Source organism: Squalius cephalus (assembly GCF_949319135.1).
Source record: "Squalius cephalus genome assembly, chromosome: 9".
Lineage (NCBI taxonomy): Eukaryota > Metazoa > Chordata > Actinopteri > Cypriniformes > Leuciscidae > Squalius > Squalius cephalus.
Window position 1 is genome coordinate 2,530,001 of NC_137130.1, and position 2,500 is coordinate 2,532,500.

Below are 2,500 nucleotides of genomic sequence, written 5' to 3' on the forward strand. Positions count from 1 at the left end.
TCAAACCTGTGTGTGTGTGTGTGTGTGTGTTTACCTCCTCATGAGCTGCCAGAGTAGAGCGAGTGTGAGAGTTCGATTGCCTTCGTTCAGGTCCTGTCCGGCGATTCCCACCAGAGAGAATTTCGCCTCCTTCTTTCCCAACTCCACTGCGTAGTTACAGTTCTCCAGCTGTGTGTCACATGACCACGTTACACTCGCCGTTAAAATTAAAATGTAATAATAGTATTAGCTTTAATATTTATATAATCTGTGTGACTTCCTGGTTAAATAAAGGTTAAATAAATAATATTTATAATATTAGCTATTATGTTCAATCAATTTTAGTACAATTTTGCAGTATGCTTTTGTCATTTTTATTAGTTTTTTATTACTAATATTACTTTTTTATTTTATTTCCAGTTATAATTTTTAGTGTTTCACCTTAAACTAAACTGAAATTAGACATGTTGCCTTTCAACTTAAATGGAATAAGTTAAAGTTTTTCATCTAATATTTATATAATATTTTATTTAATTTCTGTGCTGTATATCAGTTATATTATCGCATTATGTATGAAAGACAACAGACTTAAATATAAAAAGTTATTATATCACTTATTTATGCTGTGCATAAATAAGTGATATAAATTTAAATTATATAAAATAAAAAATATAATAGATTATTTTTTATTCATAAAATAATATGTAAATAAATCCATTAAATATTTAAAAACTTAAAAAAATATATGAACAAAATATACTTTCTGACTTGAATGTGGTAATAACGAATGCCGAACCCTGAGGTCGAGCGTTTCATGGATCATGAGTCTATGCGCACCTTCTTCATGTTGCCGCCCAGTTTGGTGTACGGTGGTTTGTTCACTTTGTCCCAGTCCACAGGAACCTTGATCTTCTCATACAGCTGGAAGATCACCAGCGCATCAGCCAGATCCCTAGAAGAAGAGGACCACAGTGAGAACATGAGAACACACGCCACCTGCTGGACACCTGGAGGTTTACACACAGGTCTCAGTGAAGGGGGTTTAGAAGAGCAGGGTTAAAGGGATCGTTCACCCAAAACTCATCCATGATATGTAAAATAATTTGACAAAATGTTCATTTTTGGGTGAACTATTCCTTTAAACGGCTTTGGCTGTGTTTGGATTGACATACTAGCAAACTACTACTGAACAAACAAACTACTGAACACTGCACAGTACAGCCCACATTATGTGAATAAGTCAAACAGTAAGCATTATCAAATGATTATGTTTCAAACTATAGTTTGCTGCTTTATTGCAGGATTACATCATGCACATCCAGGCATCAGACTGGAAACAGAAATGGTGATTTTTGCGTTTTAATTTAAATAAATAAATAAAAAGTGTGTTCCATTAAAGAAAACTCACTTTATATACAGTAAAATAATTAGTGATGCACCAAAAATATATATATTTTTTTGTTTTCATTGGCTGAAAATTAATCTAAAAATAAAGTTTAATAATCAATTAATTTATCAAATTTACTTAATAATCAACACTCCAATAAAGTTGTACCAACATTTAAATTGCACATAAGGCAGTTTTCATATGAACTTGAATGAAATTTCTACTTCAGTTTTTTTGAAATATAAAAATCTGTCTTCTTTTCTTGACAGATTTATTCAAACATTCTAAACATTCATTAAATAATGAAGACATCACTAACAGGTCGAAATATAATTAATATGTAATGCATGTAGTGCATATATTTATTTTTCTGGACAAATATTTTCAGTTGCTGAAATTTCGGTGCATCACTAATAAAGGCACTTCCACCACAGACAAGAAATCCATGCTATTCTATATCATAATTAGGCTTAGACATTAAAAAGGAAAAATTATGACATAAAAAGATGAAATTATGACAAAGTCAAAATTCTGACATTCTAAGTCACAATTATGACACAGTAAAAATTATGTAGTAAAAAGTTTTAAGTTGATTTTGAGTCGAAATTGTCAAATTTGAAATTCTGACTTACTAAGTCATAATTTTGACGTTAAAATTATGACATAAAAAGTCAAAATGTATGACAAAATTTTTTAATTGTGACATACTAAGTCATAATTATGACATAAAATGTCAAATTTCAGACAAAGTCGAAATTCTTACGTAAAAAGTTGAATTATGTCTACGTTTCTCATAATTGACTTTTTGTCATGACAAAAATATCAAAATTATTATTACTTAGTATGTCATAATTATGAATTAGTATGTCATAATTTAAATTTATGTCATAATTTACTAAAACGTGAATTTTTTTTTTTTTTTTTTTTTTTTTTACAATTTTTTCTTCTTATGTGGCAGAAATGGGCTTCCATATGTTTTAGTGGTTTAGTAGCCACAATTGGTTTTTTAAACTGTTATTAATTACCATTTTATGGTGTTGAATTCTGTGTTCAGCCTGATGTGTGTTTGAGGTGGTACTCACACATAGAGATGATTGACACGTGGATTAACGCCCAGTGAGTTCATCCAGTTTC

General features: G+C 30.1%; 1 protein-coding gene across 2 annotated transcripts in view; it reads right to left on the reverse strand.

Annotated features, from left to right (window-relative positions):
* Positions 1–2,500, reverse strand: part of lcp1 (lymphocyte cytosolic protein 1 (L-plastin)) — a 27,644-nt gene that overhangs the window by 4,540 nt on the left and 20,604 nt on the right. For both annotated transcript variants that reach the window (XM_079881913.1, XM_079881914.1), the window contains exons 11-13: positions 2,449–2,500; positions 817–931; positions 35–168 (exon numbers count right to left, since the gene is read on the reverse strand). The exon at positions 2,449–2,500 is cut by the window's right edge and continues 27 nt beyond it. In XM_079881913.1, coding sequence (XP_079738039.1) covers positions 35–168; positions 817–931; positions 2,449–2,500 — 301 coding nt within the window. The remainder of the gene's footprint in view (positions 1–34; positions 169–816; positions 932–2,448) is intronic.